This window comes from Rhea americana, unplaced genomic scaffold, assembly GCF_003343005.1.
Source record: "Rhea americana isolate MKP2758 unplaced genomic scaffold, rheAme1 scaffold_29, whole genome shotgun sequence".
Lineage (NCBI taxonomy): Eukaryota > Metazoa > Chordata > Aves > Rheiformes > Rheidae > Rhea > Rhea americana.
The window spans coordinates 4,694,541-4,718,863 of NW_028186412.1; the positions used below are offsets into that span (position 1 = coordinate 4,694,541).

The 24,323-nt window shown below is 36.0% G+C and overlaps 1 protein-coding gene across 1 annotated transcript in view; it reads left to right on the forward strand.

Moving 5' to 3' along the window:
• AASDHPPT (aminoadipate-semialdehyde dehydrogenase-phosphopantetheinyl transferase) overlaps nucleotides 1–21,523 on the forward strand; it is a 28,991-nt gene extending 7,468 nt beyond the window's left edge. Inside the window, exons 3-6 of the mRNA XM_085309042.1 lie at nucleotides 9,779–9,900; nucleotides 10,352–10,510; nucleotides 17,687–17,764; nucleotides 20,957–21,523. Of these exons, the coding sequence (XP_085165168.1) occupies nucleotides 9,779–9,900; nucleotides 10,352–10,510; nucleotides 17,687–17,764; nucleotides 20,957–21,115 (518 nt within the window). The 3' untranslated portion in view covers nucleotides 21,116–21,523. The remainder of the gene's footprint in view (nucleotides 1–9,778; nucleotides 9,901–10,351; nucleotides 10,511–17,686; nucleotides 17,765–20,956) is intronic.
• Nucleotides 21,524–24,323: the final 2,800 nt, after the last annotated feature.

Sequence of the window (24,323 nt, forward strand, 5' to 3'; positions counted from 1 at the left end):
ATTAGATGATCAGTGAGCTGACAATAGTAGCTTTTAGCCACCATCTTTCCTAGTTTGGATATAGACCCTGATATAACCTAGTTAGCTTAAATCTGAACCAAAACCTGATAATTTGAAGACTGTGAACTGAATTAAGTCAAGTCAGTCATAATTTTCTCAATATTTGGAGGAACTATGTCACTGTTTTAATAACTCCAGGCAAAGTGAGACTCAAATATTACTTGCTGCCTTCTTAAGTGTACATGGTAATACCTAAACTAATTTATGGTTGACCTGGTGGTTCTTGTAGTATAAACATGAAAGGACAGTCCAAGGATTTCTCTCTCAGTTCTGTGGATAGTATTCTTCCCTCTTGATAGCATCATAATTTACATAGTTGTTAAATCTGGTTATCTTTTATTTTCCTATAAATAAAATATATTTTATTGGTGGATTGAGAACTGGCTGAAGGGCAGAGCTCAGAGGGTCATCATCAGTGGCGTGGAGTCCAGTTGGAGGCCTGTGGCTAGTGGCGTCCCCCAGGGCTCAGTCCTGGATCCCATCCTGTTCAACTTCTTCGTCAATGACCTGGATGAGGGGACAGAGTGCCTCCTCAGAAAGTTTGCTGATGATCCCAAGCTGGGAGGAGTAGCTGACACACCTGAGGGCTGTGCTGCCATTCAGAGAGACCTGGAGAGCTGGGTGGAGAGGAACCTCCTGAGGTCCAACAAGGTCAAGTGCAGAGTGCTGCACCTAGGGAAAAATAACCCTAGGCCCCAGTACAAGCTGGGGKCTGACCTTGTGGAGAGCAGCTCTGCAGAGAAGGGCCTGGGAGTGCTGGTGGATGACAGATTGACCATGAGCCAGCAATGGGCCCTTGTGGCCAAGAAAGCCAATGGTTTCCTGGGGTGCATTAGGAAGACTGTTGCCAGCAGGTGGAGGGAGGTGATCCTGCCCCTCTCCTCAACCCTGGGGAGGCCTCATCTCGAGTCCTGTGTCCAGTTCTGGGCTCCCCAGGACAAGAGAGATGTGGAGCTACTGCAGAGAGTCCAGTGCAGGGCTACAAAGATGATCAGAGGGCTGGAGCACCTGCCCTATGAGGAACGGCTGTGAGAGCTGGGCCTGTTCAGCCTGGGGAAGAGAAGACTGAGGGGGGGATCTTATCAATGTGTACAAGTACCTGAAGGGAAGGTGTCAAGGGAACAGGGACAAACTCTTTTCAGTTGTCCCATGTGACAGGACAAGAGGCAGTGGGCAGAAATTGAAGCACAGGAAGTTCTGCCTGACCGTGAGGGAGAATTTCTTCCCTGTGAGAGTGATGGAGCACTGGAGCAGGTTGCCCAGAGAGGTTGTGGAGTCTCCTTTTCTGGAGGTATTCAAGGCCCACCTGGATGCAACCCTGCCTACCATGCTGTAGGTGCCCCTGCTGAGCAGGGAGGTTGGACTAGATGGTCTCCAGAGGTCCCTTCCAACCTTACTGATTCTATGATTCTATGATAAATACTGTTTGCTAGGCCTTTTTTTTTTTTTAATCAGGTAGAAGAATGAAAAAATACTACCCTGCGTTTATCTACTATTCTAAAGTATTTTATGAAATAGGACTAGAGAATAAAGCATGTATTTTGTCTTTAATTCTCTCCTACAGATTTTTAAAACCAGTCTGTTATAGCTGGCCTGGATTTCTGCTGTTCAGGGAAAATGCAAAGCAGATTTTTCGCCTAGTCTTATAAACTATTACTAAAATAAATACCTAGATGCCATAGGCAGGAAATAAATATTATTTTATCTCTACATATAAATAGATAGTATTTTTTGAAGTATATTCCTATATATATGTGTATATACACACACTTTAATACAGATTTTGTTTTTTCTAGTATCATTCACTATTTTATTTTCTTCACTCTTTCTGGAGTTTCCAGGGTATCATATACTTCTAATTTAGTAAGGAAACTTAATTTTTGTATTAGATACTTAAAAAGTGGAAATATATCATAGACTTTGAAAAATTACTTACAAGTTATATTTTTAAGGATTTAATATGCTTTAAATTTTATTACCAGAGAGTGTATGTGTGTGTGCGCGTGGGCACACATACACGCTTATATAAATGAAGCTAATTATTTTTATAGCTGTGCTAATTTTTCATTTAGTTTCCTCTGTGAATTACTCTGGATTCAAATCTGCATTATTATGTAGTCACAGAGGGGAGACTTCACTGCCTGTAGGTTAAAGAAGAAACTATGAATATATATCCTATTCTCAAGGATAAAACCTCTAGCCTCTCATGTGAGTATCAAGCCAAAACATTCTTTCATATTCCAGCTGATGTTATCCTTGTCTGTTAACAATTGAGACTCTTCAGTGGCTCTAGTAGTACTGCACAGCTGAACTGCCTTTCGAACTTACTGAGAAGCAAGTTATTTGTAGCTGTCCTCGGATCTCGTTATCTAATTTTTGCCTGCTTGGCTTTAAATCTTTTTTTTTTTTTTTTTTCTTCTTCCTCTTTCATGTTTCTTTCTCCTGATGTTCTCTTTCAAGTAATGGGTTTAATTTTCTTAGTACTGTGCTTTTGAATTGTACTTTAATGTACATACTGTGGAATTCTTAGTTATTTGTTGAGGGGGTTGACTGGCTGACATAACTGGGAAAGTTATGAAAGAATTTTGTTCTTGCACTTAGTTCTTAGTTCTGCTTGAGTAATTTGGGGAAAATCTTCAGATATATTTCAGATAAAAGTTATTGTAGATTACAAACTTTATTTTTTGCATTATTTTAGCATTTCTCCATTAGGTTGTCTGTTCCATCATTTTTCAAGCAAGATACAGATTTGTGATGAAATTCATGTAGAGAGTAAGAGGTTACTTTTAAATGTTAATCTTCATCGGACAAAAAAAGAAAATCGTGATTTTTCTCGTGAAGTGAGAGGGGAATATTACTCTGATTGAATGTTACAAAGAAAACTAAAATTTACTTTATTTCAAAATTTATCATAAGTCATACGAATGTTTGGGCAGCATGTTGTAAGTTAGGAAATTAAGTGGCAACAATGAGTCGGAAGTATTTATACCTACCCTTGGAAATAGTTTTAAAGTTTAAATTGTTAGATTTTTGATAGAACTTTTCCTGTAACTTATTAGAGTTTTCTCACTCTGAAATTCATCTAATTACAGTTTTATCTCATTTTCATCATTCCTCTTGACTCAGGTAATTTTGGTTTTATTTTTAATTCTAAAATCTCATCCTTCCTCCTCCTACTCTAGTGCCATTTTAGTAATTTTTGTACCACAGGCTCGGTTTTGTATCTGCTGAAATCTGCTCTCTGAATTCCCATAGAATCTAAATCAGCATTTTTCTCTCTCGTTTTTTTTTTTTTTTTTTTTTTTTTTTTTTTTGCTTCTTTAAGAAACCTTATCCAGCATTTTCACAGGTCTATTCCTATCACCATTACTTTTTTTCTCTGAGAGAAAATGGCAAAAGTTGAGTGTCTCATCTTTCATGGAGTTTTAGTAGATGGTTGGGTAAACATCTTTTCCCATTAATCATTAGCCGTCTATGGAGCAAGCTTCCTGTTTTTTCTCTGCTTCTAATCCCATTTGTTTTTCAAATCTCGTATGAAAATGTATCTCATCTCTCTTACTTATGCCTAAAATCACAAAATGGATTTTATCCTGTTTCAATGATGATTCCTCACCTAGTTAAATGCCTAAACAATCGGATAAATATCACGCAATTTCCTGATGCTCACTAGTTTAAATAAATGATTTACATACATAAATATCTTTTCTGAAACACATAGTATGTATAGGAAAAAAGTTGCACTCGTCCACTCAGGCAAGATTAAGTGCACTGGATTTATTTGGATCAGAATCTAAATTGTGATTTTTGAGCAGCTGTAGATCTGGTTTGCAAAAAGAAATATTTGAAAAATAGTTTTGAGCATTTTGTGGAGTTTTTCCTCGTAGTGGTATCTTCAACAAATATTGCTGCTCAAAATTTACCTTTTTAATCCTGAACCACGGGAAGGCAGTGCTAAATTATATTAGATAGAGCCTATTGCTGTGTAAATCCAGCTGTGTGGCTTCTGCTCTGGAGTTTGTTACTATGTGGATGTTTAGAAATACAACCAGATCAGACATGCAGTTTTCTACACCTTACATAGGCGTATCCTAAAGAAATCTTTTTTTTTTTTTCCTATATTTCTGAGTTAAATAAGGAACAGTAGTGTAGGTAGATTAAGTCTGAATGAGAACCTGGCCTTATCATTATTGATTGAATCTAAAAGGACAAAAATCCTGAAATTATTTTTATTGTATGTGTGCATTACAGTTAAAACATTTCTTCCTTCAGAAGATCTATTTTTAAAATTTACCGTCAGTCTTTCTGTATTGTGCTATTCCAGTTCATAGATCTTTTCTTGAGAGAATTTTCTTAGAATCTGCTCTAAGAAAAATACTTCAGTTTTAGTTTGTATACATTAAGGATTTAAAAGCATTTATTTAATCAGAATTTTATCTGCATAACTCTGTGTGTGTGTGTACACATACACACTGCAGCCAGATTACTTTCAGAGCATTGGTATCATCTTATAGGGGAGAAGAAATCACAGCATGGTGAAGAATAGATACTGAAGTCACATTTTACTTAGTTATCAAAAGTCAAAAGGTAAAGATTGTCACAGCCAAAATCTGACATGTTAATGAGAATGTTTGTTTCATGTTACGTGATTTTTATGTTAAATACTTTTCATGCTAGTCTTTTTATAACCGTATGTGAGGGCGGATCCTCTGAAACTTTTAAAGATACTTCTGGAATAATTTCTTACGTCTCTGCAATAACTCATGTAAGTGCTACTTTGTCATGCTTTTATTTCCTCAAGGAAGGTGTTACCAAACTTCCAGCTTGTGTTCCCAGTTTCTTTCTGATTCTGTTACTTGGTCTTTGTGGTTTCTGTGCAGAAAATACTGCAAGTTCACAAAGATAATCAAAATACTGAGGCCAGTGTTTTGTTTACTTCACTTAAAATTTACAGAGTAGGCTTTGAGATTAGCAAGTATGTCCAGCACTTTTTGTAGACTTCTCGGAGAGAAGAAGAAAGAGAGGAAGGAAGAAAAAAGATTAAAAAAGAACACCAGAAGGGAAGATAGTTAGGTTTTAGTTACCAACAGGATAGGAAGTTAGTTGTTCAGTGAAGAACCTCACTCCAAGGTGAGTAACCAGTAGCTTGCAGTAGCTTGTCTTTTGATATTTCTCTAATGATCATCTCTAGAGATGAGACTGTATATAATATCAAAAATAACTGTTAGTTCTAAAATATGCATACAGGAATAACTAAAGTTTTTTTTTAATGATGCAATTTAATTACTTTGTAAGCCAGCATTTGGGTTATTATGAACTGCAATGTTCTCAAAAGTAAGACTTATTTTTATTGTCAAAGGCAGAAAGCTAATCTTAACAGAGAGAATTCCTATATTTAAATTAAGATGGTGCCCAGTTTAAGGAAGAAGATAACTTTTAATAAGTTAATCTTGAATTGATTGTTCTTCTTACCTTCTACAATATATGGTTTCTTACAGCATATATGAAACCAAACCTAACTTTTTTTTTTTCTAGACACTCTTCTAAAATCCTTTAATTTCCTTTACTGCTTTTTAGGATAAAATTACATTATACTTATAAGGCAAAAGCATTTTTACTGCATATATTTTATTAAAATTAATAATTTGTTTTAAAATAATCAGGGTTAATTTAAATGCATAGATTGCTTTATAATGAAGTAGATATATTGCAGTTCATTCTTTCTAGCAGTGTGTTTATCTAGTTGCATTAATAATTATTAGTAACTGAAAATAGTTGAAAAGTCCAAGTATTTGTATAACTGTTAAAAAGTAAGTTTATTTCTGAAACAGGTTTGACAAATGGGAGTTAATTTTAAGTTTACATTTCTAAATTAACTGAATAATTACTATATGGGAATTGTTCTCATCCTTTGGGAAGGAGCTTTTGTAAATCATGGAGGTGAGTGGGTTTGGAGCTTTTTATCTAAGAATAAAAGCAAAAAAAGGTGGTATCTAAAATAAATAAACCCCCAACCTTCTACTGTTTCTRGTTTTGGTATCCCTATCCCCCAGTTTATGAGAGACAACTGAAGGTGCTTTAGTGGAAGATCACTACCTTCCAAGGTAGTTTAGAATCTAATCACAATCTCCCAGTAGTTAGGAGGCAGCTGTAGGTGACAGGTGAAGGTGATGTGACAATCTTCCCAAAAGTGCACAGTGACAGCAAAGGCATCAGGGACAAGCTACCTCAGGGGAAATTCTGTCTGGATAAAAGAAACATTTTTTTCACCATGAAAAAGATTGAACATGGGAATAGATTGCCCGGAGGAGTGGTGGAATCTCCCTCACTAGAAATAATCAAGTCCAAAGATAACCTTTGAGTTAGACGAGTGGACAGTGAGGTGGATTGAGAACTGGCTGAAAGGCAGAGCTCAGAGGGTTGTCATCAGTGGCGTGGAGTCCAGTTGGAGGCCTGTGGCGAGTGGCGTCCCCTAACGCTCAGTCCTGCGTCCCATTCTGTTCAACTTCTTCATCGATGACCTGGATGAGGGCACAGAGTGCCTCCTCAGCAAGTTTGCTGATGATACCAAGCTGGGAGGAGGGACTGACACACCTGAGGGTTGTGCTGCCCTTCAGAGAGACCTGGGCAGCCTGGAGAGCTGGGCGGAGAGGAACCTCCTGAGGTTCAACAAGGTCAAGTGCAGGGTCAAGTGCAGGGTCCTGCACCTAGGGAAAAATAATCCTAGGCACCAGGACAAAGTGGAGGCTGACCTTGTGGAGAGCAGCTGTGCAGAGAAAGACCTGGGAGACCTAGATGACAGATTGACCATGAGCCCGCAATGTGCCCTTGTGGCCAAGAAAGCCAATGGTCTCCTGGGGTGCATTAGAAAGACTGTTGCCAGCAGGTTGAGGGAGGTTGTCCCATGTGACAGGACAAGAGGCAGTGGGCAGAAATTGAAGCACAGGAAGTTCTGCCTGACCGTGAGGGGGAATTTCTTCCCTGTGAGAGTGACGGAGCCCTGGCACAGGTTGCCCAGAGTCAGGGCACAGGTTGTGGAGTCTCCTTCTCTGGAGATCTTCAAGGCCCACCTGGATGCAACCCTGTCTACCATGCTCCAGGTGACCCTGCTGAGCAGGGAGGTTGGACTAGATGATCTCCAGAGGCCCTTTCCAACCTTATTAATTGTATGATAACCTAATGTAAGACCTTATTTTCAACAGGAGGGTGGAGCAGATGATCTTCAGGGGACCCTTCTAACCTAAACGTTTCTGTGATTCAATGATTCTACCTCTCTGATAATCAAACAAATATGAAGACACTGAGAGACTGAGGAGGCTATGGTACTACTAGTAATTTGTTGAGAATAATAGTCCTGACTCCTGTCTTCTGATCCATTCCTGAGAGGGAAACAACTGAGCAATTTTAAGAGGGAAACTGGGAGGGAGAACAGTTGCTGGGGAAGTGTTTCCTGAGCTTTTCGGAGTAAGGAAGTGGCAAACAGATATAAGGGAGRAGAAAGTAGTGTGGAAACTTGAAAATGAGTGTTAAGAAGCATATCAGGGAAGGGTAACTGAACAGGTGCAGAAAGCTAGGAGCCAAGAGGGTAAGGAGTGAAAAGGTTGTGGTGCATGTGTTTTAACTATTTGATATACTAAGTGTATACCAAATAAGTGTGCACTGCACTCACATAGTGAGATAAGGTTTGGTTGGAGGAGGGACTCTGACAAGGCAAGCCATTTCAAGCCACTAGGTGGTGGAAGTCTTCTCTTATGGTGTGAAGAGCCATGGATTATTGAAAGAAAATAACAGGAGAAGTCTCTGAGAGCAGTTAGGACTCTGAGCAGGAAGGGCACACCTTCCTGTTCAAGAACACCAAGAAGTTCTTGAATGTTTCAAGGTTAGGTTTCTAGGCCTGTAATTTGAATTATGTGGGAAGGCTATTTCCCTATGACCACTTTAAATATTTGAGAGCAAAAAGTGACTTTCAGTGGAGTGTTAGGAGCAGATGTTAGTACAATTTCTTAATCGTAAGATAGGCTACGAACTCAGCAGGATAAAAGACAATAATCTTCCTTCCAAGCTGAACAATGCTGGGGTGCTTTTTCCATTGTTTTAAGGAAGTTGGAGTATTTAAGTAGATGTCCTAGGTCCTACCTAGGTCATGCATCAAAACATTCTTGACATTACAATTGGTTTTCTTTTCTGATATGATAATTTTCTCCTGAAAGGAAAATCGGTTCAGTCCTGATAGTTCTGAATCATTCCATTGCCTGATTGCTGCAACTGTCAGCACAATTTCTGTCTTGAGACTTTCTTCACTGTGATCTATAACTGAAATTGAAAGCATTAGAGATGTCACTGCCATGATGTGTACAGTATGTCAGATTGTGTTTCGTAATATGATCTGGAAAGGAAAAAAAAAAAAGTCAGAAAACCTGAATATGTGCTTTAGTATGACCTTAATTCATTCAGATCCATTATTACTGCTACCAGTGCCTTTTTTTGTTTAAATAGCACTTTGATACCTGTAGAAGAAAACCACTTTATAAAGAAGAGTTGGTAACCTTATCCCTGGTCTAAGATAGGGGACACAAATTCGGAGAAAGAGAATGACTTGCCCTGGTCTCTCAGAACCACTGGCAGAACCAGAAACGGTCACTATCTTGATGAAGCAAGAATGTAGTGATGAGTTGAAACGTTGTAGAATTGGAAGGAGATAATATATTTTGGATTGAATGTGGCTGCTATTATTTTAATGAGAACACTGCACAACCTATCAAAATTTCTCTCAGTATGTAGAATTGTTTCTAACCAGACTTTGATCATCCCCACTAAGAAAGCAGTTTGTTTGATCATCCCCGTCATTGTCTGTTTACTAACTGTAAGCTGTATGGGACAGATTGCATGGTATGCTGATCAATGATACAGGCTGTAGGTGGTAAGTTAAGTGTGTAATGAGGTCCATAGCTTCCAGTGTGTTGTAGAAATACCATTGATCAGTATAACTAGTCTTTATTGTGTCTTCCGCAAAGTAAATTGAGATTGGTAGTGCAAAGTGGTATTGCCCCTGAAGACCTGCTGCTGAAATACACTACTGTACTTAGGTAAGGTTTAAATTTAACCTAAGGATTGRGGGGGGCAGTTTCTGAATATTTTTATTTATGTGATCATAGGCATCTCCTTCCCCGCCTTTTCCTTGTGGAATAAGTTAAAAGATTTACTATGCACATAATAAATTTGGAAGATTGTATTGCTACATGTGCTTAAAATCTCTTCTTTCAGATCCCCAGCACTCAAAGGCAGGAGGCAGAATAGCTTGATGAATTCTGACAGGCAGCATGCTGTTCTATAAAATGTTATTAGATCAACCAGTCAAATGCAGAAGACTGTATAAGTTACTTTTTATAGCTGACTGTGATCATAAAGTTAGCACTGGTTAAATACTGTCTTTTTAGATTCTGAAAATATGGAATATCTTTGACTTTCATTTTTACTTTTTTTTTTTGTAATGTACTTCTACTGTAGGAATGGTTTTTAAATACTTACTTTGTCCTGAACTGTCATCAGCATCTACTCACTGCTTTAAAGCTGTATAGTGTAAGTTTATATTTTAGAACAGAGCTGGTTCATAATCTTTTTTCTTGCAAGTGAGTTATTTCTTTGAGAAATAACATGAGTAATTCATTCACTTATTATTATGCCATTAAAATTTTTGTAAATATATTCTTSTAATTTATAGGTAGTAGCTCAATACCAAATTTCTTTCGCATTATGAAACGACAGTTTACTGAGACAGAATGGAGCGTAATCAGGTCTATGAATAATGAATGGATGCAGCTGGATATGTTTCATCGGCACTGGGTAATACATTATTTTCTGTTAAACTGCAACTTGCTAATGATGCTTTGATATATTGTTATTTTCATGATAGTAAAATTGTATACATTTATAGTTGTCTGGTCAAGTGGAGATTGTCTCTATAATGTAAGAATATCTTGAAATTGACCATACTACAGCTGAAGTTTCTAGAAGGATTTATGACTAGTTTTAAATGCATAGCAGAACAAAGCAAGAAGGTTGATAACTGTATGTGACACTTAGTAATTCCAGTTGCGTGCTCGTTATAACACAATGAGTCAGGTATTAGCAATGCTGATACTTTTTCCTCTTGATAATTATATCAGCTTACCCTCACATTTACAGAGATGTAAGTCTTAAATTTATTTGGCCTACAGTCACTGCTCAGAAGTAAAGCTTGTAGATCGGTTAGATAAGAAACAGTCAGTATKACTAAAATATCTCTCTCTTACAGGCCCTAAAGGAGAGCTTCTTAAAAGCTATTGGAGTTGGAATTGGCTTCAACTTGCAAAGAATTGAATTTAATGTATCCCCACTGCAACTGGAAATAGGGAAGGTATATCAGGAGACAAAAATGCTGCTGGATGGAGAGGAAGAAGAATGGACTTTTGAAGTAAGAAATTTTTAAGCTAAACTTTTTAACAGTGATGACTACTCTCAATCTTAACCTTATAGTTGCATTGCACGTTTCATTTTTTACTGAAGCTTTACACCTTTATTCTGTTAACCTATGGAAAAGGCATAAATTAAAACAGAATATAAATTTGTAGCATTTTAAGATATTCTTGACACTTGATCACAAAAAAAACCCTAGAGTACATTCATTATAATGAATTTTTACTTTTTCTTTTCTTGGAATATCTATGTTTTGAACTCGGTAAAATTCATCCTAGGGAAATTCACTGAAGCAGTTTCAGGGCTGACTTCTGAATGGTGTCTGAGATTTTAAAGTTCTTCATCAGATGGTCTAGAATGGGGCTAATGATTAATCAGTTCCATCAGTTAGGGTTTATGTTAAAGGTTTGAAATGAAGGAAGTGTCTTCAATTTCTATTGTTGTTTCTACCTGCTAGTAGGGACAAGAAGCGTCCTTACAGTATACTGATTGGCTGCTATCTGTGAGAATGGATGGATACAAAAATCTTGCTTTTGCTTAACTGGAACACTAATATGTGCTCAATCTTCTATCTGGTTGTACACACCTACTCACCCACCCATCTATACTTGTTGAGACTTAAGGATCAAACATATATCCTTCAACAAGAAAATGATAATGGATTCTTATGCAATTTAAAGAATGGAGAGAGAGAGAGAGAGAGAGAACTAATAGATAATTGTGATCATGTATTATTTAATTATTCTAAGAAACCAAGCTGAAAAAAAAGAGGGCTGTTCTGTACCCCCCAGAGAAACTTCTGGTTAACCACTTCAAGGAAGAAAGACAAGAGACATTTTGATTTTAAAATTGCTTGTAAAGCTGTCTTTGTTCCACTTTGTGTCTATCTCTGTCTGCCTTAATTTTGTGCAGCAGACTTGCAATTCAAAGTGTATGTACCTTGCAGTTCTACTTCACAGAACAGTTAAGTGCACTTTCCAGTAAGTGTAGTCAGCTTCCATTTAAAATTGAAATGTTTATATTTTTAAAACATGTACAATGTTGTAAACAACTGTTCTGGTAGAGTTTGTTTTAATGACAGATTTCTGGTTTATGCCTGTTCAYAGTATAGAAAGTATATGTATGGTATGCGTGGAGTAAACAAGAGTGCATGTACCAGTAACACTTAATTTATGGCATAAGTTGACCTCTTCACAGTTTATTGCTTTGGACATCTCTAATCACATTTGGATTAGTATTATTTTAAAAGTTTTCTTGTACTGAATCAGCTCTCTTGCTTATATTGCCATACTCTCTGGGAACTAAGCATGTCATGAAATTCATTAATTAGATTAACAGACTGGTGAAAAAAAATCTTAGAAAAGATTGTGACATGTCTTGTAACAGAATGTCTTYCACATTAATATTAATACTATATCATTGTCAAGGAGGCAGTTACTTCTCTTAATTGACTGCTGGAATGCCTAATTTCAGTCTTCAAAATCACGTCTGTGGTAGGTTGACTAAAATAGCCTGAAGATGATGATGCAAATAGTTTCCTATATTATTTAAATRCTTTATAATTATTTGATTTTTCCTTATTACTTAGTAATTGCTCCTAGAAGCTTAATTTAATTTTTGTCTGAGCAATGTCTCCTCTCCCATGCTCAACCCCTACTTCCCAACAGCACACCCTTACAAACAGACAGATTACAGTATTTCAGAGAAAGGATTTGTTATGAAGTTTCATTTAAATACTAGCTCAGTTGGGTATAAATTAAAATATTGGCGTTAATTAAAATTAAATTGAAAAAATAATTAACTTTTCAATTATCCATCTCCAACCTAAAATTAAATGTTGCTTCATCTCCTTCTTACTTGTGTGTGTGTGTGTGTGTGTGTGTGTGTGTGTGTGTGTGTGTGTGCATATGTATATATACATATGCACACACACACACACACACACACACACACACACACATATACTCCCTCTTTCTCTCCAGTTTGTTTTTAATTTTATGCCCCATTTTCTTACATACAGAAGTTATGTTTTTCTTTGATTAGAGGAAACATTCCTAATTATTTGCACATGGCAAACTCTTGAAATGACTTGTTAACTGAAAACAATAATTTTGAGAAATATGGGAGAGTCACTAGGGAGAAATCATTGAGAATCACCTGCACATTACTGATACAATATTCTCCTTATGTTTCTTGCTTTGCTGAGTTCACTTGAGTGAACTTTTTTTATCAAATGAAAAATGTCATAGCCTGGCAGGCTTTTTTTTTTTTTTAGATTTGTTTATACCTTTGTGATAGGAGATGATCAAAGAGGGAGAAAAGCTYATTAAAATCCAATTATCTCATAGTTTGGAAAAAAAACTCTCTCTTTTAAAGAGAGCGTGATTTATCAAAACAACAGGAGAGAAGTAATTTTTTTTTTAATCCATTTAGATTCCAAAAAATATTCTGAAATATCCTTCTGAGAATACTGAGTAAGGTGATTAAAAAGAACTTAATAGCATAAAGGCTAGAAAGAGATTTACCACCTCATCCTGCCGAAAAAGTCAGGAGAAATACTAGTGAATTAACGCAAGTGAAAGTTGACCCTGAACAGACTGAAATTGTTCGCAATGAGAATGAAGCTTGCTCATATCAGAGGTGGAATTTTCTGTGAATAAACTTGACTTGCTGCTTATTTCATTTCATACTAAGTGAATGTCTGATTTGCCTCAGTAATAAAATTCATTGTGCAATAATAACTATTTTTGAGATATCACCCATAATTTGTTAAGACAAACTGCAGAACTTCCTTTGGTTCTCCTTCTAGTCATACCTAGTCTCTATACCTAGAACCTCTTAGTCATAGAGCTTTATATTAAAGTAGGCTTCCAGATGATCATTCCATTTGACAACTATTGAAATATCAAAATTTGTGTTCAATACCAATTGGGGGGAGGGGGACAAAACAATGACTGTGAATGTGAAAAGTGCACTTGTGTTTAAGCATCTGTTTTCAGATTTCAAGCCAGTCTTTATGAATTGATCCTTCTATTCTCTTTCTTCTATATAATATTTATATAGGAATAAATCAGATCTTGTAACAGCTGTAAAATAGGCTTTGTATAGTGAATCATATCAAATTGCTGTACATCAAAAACAGTAGTAGCCATGATGGCTTAAGGCACAGGGCACAGTTTGGATAAAACATCTAGTATTATTTATTAAACTAGCTGAAAATTGAAGACTTTATCTTGCTTTATTTTTGCCAGGTTATTAGTCAGCATGTAGAAATGTCTTAGAAAATTTTTCTTAATTCTTTTTAATGATACAGATTTGAACAGAGATTTTAAGAGTAAGGTGCATCCCTATGAAAAAAACTGACCAAATAAGCCTGTGTTTGAAAGCATGACACTTTTATTAATTGTTTCTATTATAAAATCCAGTTTATGCAGCTCAGGCTTAGTGTGTTTTATTATATGCCAAATGTGAAAATGAACATTAATATAACATGAACTATACGGCTCTTCTTAATATTCTAATTCCAAATTGGGGAAAAAAAATACCGATAAGATGCATGTAATTTTCTGAGGATTCTAGTCTGGGTAGAATATTTTAGRTTACTTATCAGTAGAACTATTTCAATAGAACCTTTCCAGTTATGATGGAGAAACTTTATGTGATGATGTATTTTGTTAYAGTTTGTGTTGAAGATAGAAGGATTATACGAAGTCAACAAAGTTTGACTGTTAGATCGTACTGTAGTAGAGGTCTCTCTCTGCTCTCACCAGTGAGGAGGACTGCGGGGCTTGTTTGAAGGTGGTGTGTTGTGTGTGCATGTAGAGAGAGGTTTCTTAAGCTTCATGGTGCAGTCAGATGCTGTGGGTAGTTGCATTGCATGTCTTGGCAATGGAGTTGTTCATAAAAACAAATCGTATTTGATTGCTGTTATCTTCAGGGTAGAATGGGAGCAATCATTACTTGGTGTATCCAACTCGTATTAGTAAATGCTTGTACCTCACAACAGCTCTGCACTCTAGGATTTTATGGCTACTATGGGAAAAGAAAAAGATTTCTGTTTTAAAATTTGTTAAATGATGACTTACACCTATTGATTTTGGCAAATACTGTGATTATTATGGCCGGTATCTTGATACCGGTTTGCTATCCAGAGAGATCTGTTTTGCTGTCGTGTGTTTTGGTGCCTACGTCAGTTTTGATACAGCCAGGTTATAAAGCCAGCAGTCTCGTTTATTCTAAACTTCACTCAGTGTTTGAGAATCAAGTTGACGTCACTGCTGCTATGCAAATAATTGTTCGGCGCTTTTTTCAGAGTAATGTTTGCTTGGGTTGTCTGTACACAAACACACTACTTCCAGAATATGTGTTTCAAAGTGGAATTCTCTGGGTCAATTTGGAACATATTTAGTAATTGTTACTGGGATACAAAGTGTATCTCACCCCTCAGTAAGTGAAGTTTGTTGTGTTGTCAGAAATAAATAGAAATCAAAACTTTTGTTTCAAAAACTAAGAAAGCGGTTTTGCTGACTGGGAAAGTATGGGAGTTTTTTTTAAGCCTCCTGCAGAGTAAGTCCAGAATGATTTGAATCTAATCATATTCTTCTGTGCCTTTCAGATGAGGTTGTTACAGGTCTGTAATGCCTGTAGGTGGAGCAGTTCRTGTGACATTGTGGTTCTGCTCAGAAACAAAAAAAAAAAAATTTTTTTCCTTTCTTTCTGTTTTATAGAGAGGAATCTTTTTAAAAATTAATTTTAAAGTCCTGTACCTCAGAGGGATTCCTGTGTGGTTGTCCTCCTCCTTTTGCATAATCATCTATTTACATATAAGTATGATTTTTAATTTATTATTTATTGTACCAATATCTCTAGATGAATATGGAAGCAAGCTGAGTTTCTGAGGCTTATGATTTATTTAGTGTGAACACCATATCCTAAGGTATTGCTGGCCAGAAGCAGAGGCCAGGAAGGCTCTTCTCCTCCTCCCACATTTTGGGGCGCGTTATCTTTCTCTGAAGTATTGCAGGTAAAATGAAGGGCATAGTTTCTTTATCGTAAGATGCTGAGAGTTGTTTTGTGACCTCTGACGCACTGGGAATTCATAAAGCAAATGAAATGGAACTTTATTCATTATCTATTGGATGGGGTCTCTGTGGCAGGGAAACAATCCTGGTTATCCAAAGAGTCACCTCCTGTTAAATGCAACTTTGAGCTGACAAAATGATTTTATTAGATAACTTAAAAACTCTTATATGTTGCTGTACTATGTTTATCAGCCAGTTGCATTACATGTATGCATTACATCTTGTCTGTGTAAATTTCACAAGCATAAATTTATGTGCATTTAGTTTAAAACTCTAACACAGTAGTTTTTCAGATTTCCAACTACAAAAGTAGGCCAGTGCTGAATGTACTGTGACGTGTATTTTAATATCATTGGTCTTTCACATCTAGGACATGTAAAAAGTGAAAGAAGGGAGGAAAATGGAATGATAAAAACTATATCTAGTTATTTGACAGTACAGACAAACACAATCTGCCACTCTAGAACTACGTAAATCGTTTAGCAGTGGTTCGTCAAATAGCTAATTTTTTTAGAAAAAACTTTTTATTTTCTAGGAAGTTATAGAAATGCATGTGATGTGTACAAATTATTAGCTTTCATTCAGTTTGAATTTAAAGTCCTTCTGTCTGACTTCTTTTCAGCACACATGTAGCTCCTGTAGTCATATGAAATACAGTTTATACTTTAGGTTTGTTTTTCTCATGTGTATGAAATATTTCTCCCAATATAGACAGAATGGAAATAGTCATTTTATTTCTAGCACTTTGAAGAAAGGTAAAACAACATAAACTCCCATATATTGGTTTAGCTTGGGGAAGATGAGGGAGACAAAGATCACTGCTAAATCTGTCAAATAAGTATGATTTAGATACTGAAGAGATCAAAGTAAAAAGACACTTCCAATTCCACCCCAGCACATATCTGCCAAGACACTCGCATCTTTACCACTCGCATCTTCCCCAAACTTATGGTTGTCCTGATCTATGGACCCAGAGTAACTGCCGTCTTGGCTGGGCTGCACTGAGTGGGCACCTGGCATTGGGCTGTTGGGATTCACAAAAATAGCATCTTTGCAACTAAAGTCTTTGAAAATCCTGTATGGTAAATGAACTGTAGAGATGTCTAATGCAGATTTAATTTTTTTTTAAGATATGTTACCTAGGGTTTTTTATTATTATTATTTTATTTTTATTATTATTATTATTTACCACTCTTTTTAGAGGAAATGAGAGTACATTGTATTTCTTTGTATAGTAATGTAGTGTGGTCAGGGTATTTCCCAAGTGAAAATTGGAGGTGTTCTCTCAGAAGAGAATCCAGACTAGTAGCTCATATATCTAGTATCTAAGTATTTATTTTCAGATTTGGTGACATCTGAATGCTTCATTTTTCTAGTTAAAGTTCTAGCTATTCTTGATTTCAAAAGTTCCCAAGGAAATAATATGAACATTTTTGGATAAGGAAATAAGGAAAACATTTTTCTTTTAAAAAACTAAAGTTGACAATTATGATTTGACTTTAGAGTAAACAGTACATAAAATCAATTTCTTCTGAAATTAATTACTTAATCTTACTTAGTCTTTATGGGAGGCACAAGAAGTGTCAGACACTTTTAAACTTAGTTATTAAGTATATATTTGCTGAAAACTGCTCCATATTCACAAAGAGAGATGCTCAGACTGCTGCATCAGAAATCTGAAGTTGTGATCTTACATGATGTCTGAAGCTGCGAGTGAGAGGGTCATTGGTTTAAGTTTATACTTACTCTTTAGAAAACCTTCCATCAGAAGTTCGCAATTAATCTACTCTGAAAAGAGCTCAAATAGGTTGTGTGGCTTGTGACTTAGAAGTGATTGGTAAAGGAAAGCTAAGGTGATAAACTTGCATATAATGTCTACAATTCAGTGGGATGATGGTGACGTACAGTAACCAGCTCAGTCCTGATTACTTGTTCTTGTATGTGCATCCTTGATCTCTCCAGTGAATCTGCTGATACCTATGTTAATGTGATTATTTTAAAGTGCATTTTTATTGTTCTGAACCGCATTCTAACCATGTCTTTGCTGGAAACAAAGAAAATACATTTACATTGCTATCTTTCGTCTTTACTAGGAGACCCGATTAGATGACAATCATCATGTTGCAGTGGCTCTTGGGAAACAGGAGATACATGGACAGAAGCATTCCCATGTAAGGAGTTATGAAACTTTTGCAGGTCTTAGTAACTAATCACTTGGACATAAGCTTGCAGTCTGATGCTGTAGCTGAAACTGTGTGTTATCTTGGATATAGGGGCAAGGATAAGAGATTATCTGGAGCACAGTATTAATCAGTCTTTTAGTGAACTGTTAGCTCTAATTCTACTGTGCCTGTTTCAGAAAAGGTCTTTAAATGAGATGGTTTCAGAGGACAATAACAGATATGACATTCTAGATGTCATATCTAGAATGCATGTGTTCAGTGTGTTTATTCAAGAGAAGATTAAGTGATTTTTATCATGGCCTGCTAATACTCACATGGGAAAGACAGTTTTGAGAGGGAAATGAAGAGAGTCAACCAGTCTGGACTCTAAACTGGTATGCCACTTCATCATGTTGATTTTAGTGGAGGATTGTCAATGCGTGTATCTCAGAGCAGATCCATCTCTCAAAAGTCATTATGACAAGAACAACCCTGGAGACAAGCAATAACAACCAACAGACAAGAGCAACAGCAGTATTGTTCATTCTGTTCTTCATTCCATGTAGTCTCTTTATTGAGTGAAGCAACAACGCTACTTAAAAGCTTTCCAGGAGTTTCTGTGTTATTTAACAAAGACTTGAGTCGTGAAAATAGCAATAGAAGTCAAATTTGAGGCAAATTGGCAAGTCATAGCCAAATGACAGACAGTTAGCAAAGAAAGTGTGAAAAACTGCCAGATTTGTCAGTGACATTAGTTACTCACAAGAAAACAAGTGAGTTTGTTTTCTGTTATTCAGCTGCAAGGGCTCCATTAGGATCTAGGGGAAAAAGAGCCAAATCTGAATGGATACAAGGCTGTGAGTGGTCATTTACACATCTATAGTTTTCAGGGAAGACAAGTATTGGTTAGTGGCTAGTATTGGTTAAATTAAAAAAAAAAATCAAACTACTTTTGAGGGTTTACTCTGACAAATCAGTGTTCAAACATTTCTTAAGAAAATGTGTGTTCTGTTTGACAAGTCATAACTAAGTTCCCAGTGGGGCTGTGTGTCGTCGTCTTGCTGGAATTCTGATAAATGTCAGTCTGAGCTGAAAAGAAGGCCGCTACCTCTGAAAGCAACTGCCTAAATAGCTTAGAAAAAAACAGGCTTTTAGGTATTGGCTTTCAAAATCACTGTACTATCATGTACTTTAATCATCATAGGAAGAATAGGATTGTTATGTATTAAGAGTTATGGTGGGGCTACATAAGCCTTTTAATCAAGAAGTGTCTCATAGGTGTACTCATCCACTGACCCAAATCTGTGATGAATTTAAATTTAATTAACTTGATTCACTGGAAAAAGGCCATTTTAGGTGAGACAGGTTGGTGTTCTGATAGGAATATAAATATGAAATGAAGTAAAAGTTCACCTGCTTTTACCATGTGCCTTTTCAGGACTCCATCTAACAGTAAGGTGCTCTATGTGAGAACCATAAAAAGGATTCTGCCTATTACTAGATAAGTTGAGAGAGAAAAGTTTTCTTTATCTTACTTTAAAAAGATTGAACGTGTAGACATTACACTCTTACTCAGGTTGTCAACGCTTGTCTCTTCCCTCTCTGCTCTGTTTGCAGAATGTATTTTCACAGAACTTTCCTCTGAATCTGATAGCAAGTACTTGTAATTTACAGGAAGGCCTAATCTTCTATAAAGTATGATTTAAATTCTCCACAGTGTTAGGAATCTTAACAAAATGTCCACTAATGATTGCTATTGGCTTGAGCAGAAGGAGCATTTATTTGTGCTCTTACCTAGATCTAGACTCTTACTGATCTGAGGCAGGTCTCAGCAAAAGATAACAGTAAGTTTATAACAATTCCTTACCCTATTTGCTTGCTATAAAACATATTTAGTCTATCAGTTGCTAAACTTCACCAGAACTGATGAATTTAGAGCACAATTGTCTTCAGGCAACCGTCTACTCAAGTTCAAACCAGATTTGATAACTGTATACTTGCTTATCTCGGAGGCTTAGTGCGTATTTGGTATGCATACATGATGTCAATTCCATGGCTTCAGACACTTTCTGCAGCTTTGGCTCATTTCTGAAATGCCAGATGAACAGGAATGTCTCATGCCCTTGTGTGAGGATATAAAGGGACAGGCARTTCAATTAATTTTTGCTTTCAATCTATATTTGGACAACTTCCAGAGTTTTGCTATACAGTTAGGGCAAACACCAACCATTTTATTGTCTCTCCATATATTCCTACCTGTACATTATTTCTCAAAGAGTAAAGCAGAGAGAGCAGAGATTTTTGCTATTTTGTCTGTTTACTCACCTAGCTTCATTAGCAGACATCAGTATTCATGTTCTAAGAGGTTAGCAGTATCTTCAGCCTACATCAAAAAATTGAGATACTCAGATTAACTGTAGAGTAACCCTGCTGACTTCTACCAAATATTAAACATTAATATATTAAATATTTCTTGCGCAAATGCCAAACTTGGAAGAATCAGTTAGTCTCTAATTCATGCAGCTGTACTGTTTGCTCTGCTATTTGGAAGAAATTATGTTGCTAGTCACATAACAGCAAGATGCATACTGCATGCTCAGAAAGGCAAACCTTTTTTTATTTCAAATATAAATTTCTTTGAAGTGATGAAACTAATGCAGAGACTTTGACACACACCTCTCTGATTCTGACCTGCACTTAATTTGGATTTAAAACTGAGAATTGTAGGTTTGTTGTGATCACTTTCGTCCTTTTTGTGCTTCTGTGAGAAAACCAAGTACATGCACAAGCCCAGTGATTGCTGATGTTCAAAAGAATATGAATAAACATACCTCTGGTAGAATAAATCCTGACAGTATCATTTCAAACAATCACATCTGCTGTAGAATGAAATGTATTTTTTTCCCCTATTTTTTTTACAACCTTAAACATTGATTCTGTGGTGTTTCCAGAATTCTCTATCCCTTGTTTTCTCAATTTTCTAAACTATGTCTAAAAGAAAAGTTTTATTTCATCTGTGTGTACTGTTACGTGTTTCTGTTAGTTACCTCCTAACCTAAATTAGGGTCAGTGACTTTGGTCTGGATTAGAATACTTTTCTTTCTTCAGAAAGTAATATGTAGTTTAAACTGAACAGCAAAGGCTGCAGGGAGAAAATCGAGGCTCATTCATTCATGTAATACTATTATATATCTTCTTCAGGTATATTCCATGGATTTCAATCAACCGCAGTTTATGTTACTGACTTTTGAAGACTTAATTGCATCTGGTATTCCAATTGCACCCGAGGATTCTACATATTGGGATAGCTTTTGTTCTAAGCAGGAGAGTCCAACAAAACAGAATTCATGTTCAAGATAAGAATATGTGTAAGAAAAAAAATTATCAATCTCATGCTGTTCTGTATAATTCAGATTGTGGGAATACATGTACATGTTTAGATGAGAAATGTTTTTCTTCATTTAATCCAACAGTAGGATTCCTGTCTTTTCAAAACTGACATTCTTTATATTAAGAAAGAGGTATATTTTMTTGATGAAAGAGTTATATGAAGCATCTAAGCTGATCAGATGCTTTTGCCTCTCCTTGCCATGGTTCTCATATTTCAATAATTACCTTTACTATGAGCAGCAAGCAGAACCACATTAATTGGTTGAGTCAACAACTGTTCAAAATATATATTTCTATTCTTTATTTATGCTGYGATTTAAATTATGATATTGCCGCTAGTCTTACAAAATACTTTTTTTATTCAACTGGCTGAATAAAGCCAGAAGAATTAGTACAAATGATTTTGCTGTAACTGAATGGCACAAGTGTTATACAAGATTCAAGGTTTATTTTTATAATAGTAGACTTAAGAAGTCATAATTTTGGCATTCTTGGAATTCCATCCATATAATACCCCTTCTCAAGCTAGTTTTATAAGCATTGCATATGCTTTTCATTTATGACCTCTGTTAATTAAAGCCCCATGTATATAACTTATGGGGTTTTTTCTAACTCTTCTTAGCTATATTTCTCTCAGAAGTAGATCTGTGCATAATAGCAGTTCTGTATTCCTAGACTTGCACTTAAGTCTATACTGTACTAGACACTAGGACTTGGGGATGGGCATTCCCAGTAGTCTCATAGCATCTGAAGACATGGAATATTTTATTGTCTTATGGTAGATAAAGATTTCTGGAGAAGATCTGTAGACCTTACGTGCAGCACGTGAATATTTCATATACTTTCTCAAAATCATTCCTATTTTGTGCCATCTCCTCTTTTTTTTTTTTTTNCCCCACCCCCAAAGAATCATAGATACAGTGTGGTCCCTAAATGTAAGGAAACATACTGAACAGAATGATTGTCACAATCCAAAGAGCTGATTTTCTTCCTACAGTTAAACACAGATCTTCAGTGAGTTCAGGTTTGTACTCAGATTGGCCACTTGCTGTAGTCTGACCAAAGGAAAATGTACTATAACCACTGAAACCATGCCTTATTACAAAGATAGATAAAAGATTTAGAGAGAGAAGGAAATGAGCTTTACAATGTGGTACAAACTGTTGTGGTTTTGCTGTAGGCAAACCTGAATTCATTCTAGCAGTTTTGATTAATATTTCTGTTTCTGTTTTGTTGACCTTCTCATCTTGCATGCTGATGCTGCATGCTTTTTGTTCAAAACTGCAAATCAGTGAAATAATGCATCTTCTCGGAACTGCACAGGAGTTAAATTAGATACTCAGTAGCTTTGTTTAAAATTAACAGAAATGTAGAATTGTTCTTCTATGCATTGTAAGTAAAACATTCAGTGTGGTTTTAAAAAATAACATGCAACAAATAATCAGAATTTCATGAAGGACAGAAAAAGGCTATTCAGAAGATAAGTAACTGTCTTGTTTACTCATGTAAGATATTTATAATTGCTTCAGTTCACTCTATTTTATTCTATTCTACATGAAAGGTACTGTAATTCCAGATGTGCAAGCAGGTAAAGGCGCGTAAGAACAGAGATAACTAGCAGTGCTTCCAAGATGGAAAAAAGGACTTACTCTGCCTCAGTTTTTGGAAAAATGCAGAGTATTTGAAATAAGAACTGCTGAAGAGTGCTGAGGTCCTTGGTTGCATATTTGTTATTGCCATCAGTTGTGACTATACCAGTCAGATTAAACTGCAACTTTTGAGCTGGGACATTGAAATGGGCTGCAGATACGAAGTGAGATGAATAGAGAATTTTCCAATCCACATTTGTGGGGATCAAGAAATTAATTCTATTTTAGAAATAAGTTACTTTTGCCTCTTAAGTGTGTCAGAACATTTTTTTCAGTAGATAAATGCATTTAGCTTGCACGTAAAGGTTTAAAACATGGGAATATGTATTTTTGCATAGAAAAGATGTTAGAGTTGGTTGCAAAGTTTAAGTGGCAAAAATATTTTTCAATACAATTTCCATCTACGTGACGAGACTGGTGAGATTCAGCATAAAAACCTTTAGCTTTGAAAAGAAAGTCATATATATTCAGCACTCCTTCAGCATTTCCAGAAGACTGTAAAGCTATGGACAGTATATCTTGTTACTGTACTTCAGAATCAAATGCTTTCATTGTAATCAAATGCACTGAATTTAGTCAAACAGGAAATAGTGGCAAAAGTAGGGCAAACATGGTTGTAATTCATAGGTTGTTTAAAACATCCAGGCAACACACCTTTTAAAAAAATCATCTTTATCTTAGACTTTGCAACAGAACTGTGGTATGCAAGGAAAACCAGATTAAGAGGAGGAGATGGTTCTTCAAATGAACATACTGTCTCTTTACTGGAGCATTACAGTGCCATAGTAGTACATTCAATAAAGGAGATAAGCAGTATGTGGGCAGAATTGATACAGTCAAGTCTAAAACACTGATTAAGACTTCCCTGCTAAGCCTTTGCCTAAATCTGCAGGTGCCTAAACATCCTAGTTGCCTGTATTTGTGCTTCTGGGCATATTCCTCCAGAATACAGATATTGCAGATTGTACACTGTATGGAAAATGTAGGCATGAAACTCCACTCTGGATGCTTCTCAAGGGAGCTAGTATTTTAAAGGCTTTCTGTGACTACTTGTGCTATGTCTGCATATTGTATTGTGTACTGTTTGTTTATGGTCAGATAGTGTATATATGTAAATCCTATTTCTGCTATGATTGAATTTTAATTTCTACTGAAATAAAAAGTTTGTTAATTTGTGTATATGTTCTGTTCTTGTAAATGTGATTTTTTTTAAATATAGCTCTACCTTTGAGGGTTTTTTTGATCTCAATATTATTTAGATTCAGAGATGGATGAAATTAGTGATTCAGTAATCTAACCACAGTGTTATTTTTTGAAACAATTTGTGCAAACCAGTCAATATGGTCCTGGAGATATCCTGTAGATGAAACAGAAAATGAAGTTCCAGAACAACTATCCATTCTGTAGTAATCTTAAAAGATGTTCTTGCTTTTCTTCCAGAAATTAATGGACACTAAGGTTCTCCTTGATTTCCTCTTGCAAGTGTAATTTAATAAAGTACAATGTAATTCTTGGCACAATTGTAACAT